Genomic DNA, 3152 nt, shown 5'->3' with positions numbered 1-3152 from the left:
TATGACTATTTGCTGCTGCTTCTCAAGTATCGATGATCCTGGAAGTTGCGAGGTAGATTCTCTGGTTTGTGACAGGCTAGTTAGTAGTTTATACTTCCTCACTGGATTTTGGTGTTCGTTTTATCTGCAGCCAGGGTGCGTGGAACTTTAACCGGAATTGCCTCTGCGTAAATAAATGCTTGCATGCATGAGACGAGAAGAGGAGACAAGATTCGTGACGAAGATGGTCGATGGAATCTATCCTCGCACGATCAACGCGTATTGACATCTCCGAGGTGGCGTGTCGACTTAATTGGTCTGTGCAAATAAATGATGTTTTACTGTGCAAGCTTTAGGCGACCCGAACGAGGACATACAACCAGTGCAAGTTGGAAGCTCAAAGCTCTTGGAAGATGTTTTTTTTAAGTTAAATACATCACGGTTGCCTTAATTTGTCCGTTACGGTCAGTTTAGTGCTTAAACTTGTAAAAAACATAAAAATGGTGCTATAACTTGTCGCACGGTGCATATACGGTGTCTCCGCCCGTATGCCATCGTATGTGTTGTTCATGTGGAGTGACAACTGGTGGCTCACCCACATGTCAGTGGGTGTGAGCAATGCCTGCGCTGGGTGAAATGCGTACAAGTTTTTTTTGCAAAAAATCCCCTATAATTTAATTAAAGTCACAAATAAGCCCTTGCTCAGTATATGTCAATAATAGGAAAAAAATTGACTACGTCTTTGAATTGGTTTCGACCCAAGGACATCCAGGGTAAATAGCTAGTACGCACGCTAACCACCAAAACCAATAATACTTTGTGTACAGCTGTTAGGTGAAAACTCTATCTACTGCTTTGCAATTTCTATTCTGTTTTTAAGTTACTGTTTGGTTTTATGATATACAATATTATAATATTATAATACAATAATTATCAATAGGCGTTTATTGTCTATTTAAATTTTTATTCTATTTTTATTATTTATAGTTCAAAGACTTAACCATGAACTTTTTCAAAAATTTATGTTGATTTAAACAGTTCAAATTATATTATAAAATATTACAAATTTGTTTTGCATCTTCACTCAGGACCACAAGCATGCATAATTATTTTGTATCTTCATTGTATTTTTAGAATACATAATTATTAAAAATTAACAAAGTTTTATCAACGTGTATTAAAAATCATTGTGTAGAAGCAATAAATTTTATATATGTAACACATGTTAAAACATGTTTGTAGAAATGTAAGAATAATTTTACACTAAAATTTTTAATACAAATTGAACATTTTAAGAAATAGATGTTGTAAATTTTTTGGATGCATGACAGACATTTTTTAAAAACACATTTACAATTTCTTAATGCACGTGAGAATTTTCCAAAAATATGATGATTTTTTTAAAATGCACCAACACTTTTTAAAATTGATTGCACATAATATGTTGATTAGTTATTTTTTTCAAACGTGAGAATTTCTTAATATTTTTTTCAGTTTCCCATTAATTAACCTTTTCTTTTTTATTTCTCTTTATTATTTCACCCGGTTTCTTAATAAATAGAAGCATACTAGGATATCACACAGTCAACTATTCTAGGCGTAGTGATTAGCACATGTGTATAGGCTGTGCGCCCTCGTACTCAGTTGAAATCCTGCTGGGTGCTTTTTTTTATTACTATTTTATCTCAGGTGGGATCCTTTTTTTTCCGACAAAGAATATATATTAATATCGTGAAGATACCCAGTCCAAAAATAAGAAGAAATTACAGCCCGAAAAGAAGAAGAAACTAAAAAAAGAAAGTCCCGCTACAATGTTTCAGGCCTTGCAGCAGTAGCACAACCGACACCAAGACAACACCTGATGTTCAGGTTCTCCAACAAGTGGGATGAGTGCAGTTTGACGTATTTAAATAAAATGTTAGGAGCTTTTGTGAAAACTATATAAAGTACAAGGAGTTTTTCTATAAAACAACCAGCACACTCTTCTCACACCCATTGACATATGGGCTGATGTCACGTTGGCACGCCATGTGGGTAGTGCATATACCCGGATACGGACGAAGGCACCGTATTTGAACGCTCGGACAAGTTACGGCATCAGTTTTGTCGGACAAGTTACGGCATTAGTTTTGTGTATTTTATAAGTTTAGACATTAAAATGACCGCATCGGACAAGTTGAGGCACCCACGATGTATTTGACTCTATTTTTTTGGACGAAAACTATTACATTATGTTGAAGAGATGCTTTGCCAGCGCTTTTACAGTACCAACTTTATTCATTTTTCCACACGCGCACTGAGCACTACGTGGATAACCTCCTCGAGCTAGCAAGACAGCCTAGCCATGAACTACGGCACGCCGTGGCGGTTGATGGTGTCGGTGGCAGCCTCGTCGTCGTCGGTGCGGCGAACGCCAGCGCCTCCTCCCTGGGCACCCCGCTGCGGCTGCTGGCGCCCGTGCAGGTTCAGGTGCTCAGTCGGGAACGCGGTGCCGGGGATGGTGGGCGCGTCGGTGCCGGAGCCGTGGGAGACGTCGGAGACGGGGAGGTGGCCCTGCGCGCCGTAGGCCCGCATCTTGTAGTCCTCCAGGCCGTCGTCCTTTTTGTACTGCACGTACGGGCTCGTCTCCGTCGGCAGCTGCACCGAGTCGCCGCCCTCGCCGGCGCCGGCGGCCTTCCGCTCCCGCCTCTCCTTCGCCGCCTCCATTGCTCACATGCGGATTCCTCTGGTTTTTCTGGATTGGATGCTCGATCTGATGAGTGATGACAACGAGTGAGTGTGTGCGTCCCTATCCAGCACGGCGTGGTCGCCCATGGATTTATACGAGCTAGGGATGGGACGGTGGAGTCGATCTGATCACGTGAGCTGCTGCAGGTCCCGAGGCCACCTAGCCATTGCAGGACGCGCGGTGGCAAGCGGAGGGTGCGGCTACGTCTACGCGTGGCGTGCGACGGTGCTTGGGCGACACGTAGCTCGAGTCGACTAGACCGGGTACATTGATCTGCCGGAGAAAACGGCGAACACGCCAGGGCGACGACGCTATCCCGATTGAGTCAGATGAAAAAACTAAAATTAAGTGTAACACTTGTGAGCAGTGGCGGAGCTAGCATATGACATTAGGATGGTCCTCTCTAAAAAAAAATTGATAACTAATATGACATGTGAACATTCTA

The 3152-nt window shown here is 42.3% G+C and overlaps 1 protein-coding gene across 1 annotated transcript; it reads right to left on the bottom strand.

Annotated features, from left to right (window-relative positions):
* Nucleotides 1–2160: 2160 nt before the first annotated feature.
* On the bottom strand, nt 2161–2774 carry LOC119305742. Its single transcript, XM_037582182.1, has one exon. The coding sequence runs from the start codon at nt 2683–2685 to the stop codon at nt 2329–2331; it is 357 nt and encodes a 118-aa protein (XP_037438079.1). The 5' UTR covers nt 2686–2774; the 3' UTR covers nt 2161–2328.
* Between the last annotated feature and the right edge of the window lie 378 nt (nt 2775–3152).

This window comes from Triticum dicoccoides, chromosome 5B (assembly GCF_002162155.2).
Source record: "Triticum dicoccoides isolate Atlit2015 ecotype Zavitan chromosome 5B, WEW_v2.0, whole genome shotgun sequence".
NCBI lineage: Eukaryota > Viridiplantae > Streptophyta > Magnoliopsida > Poales > Poaceae > Triticum > Triticum dicoccoides.
This window is presented reverse-complemented; position numbering and strand designations above follow the sequence as displayed.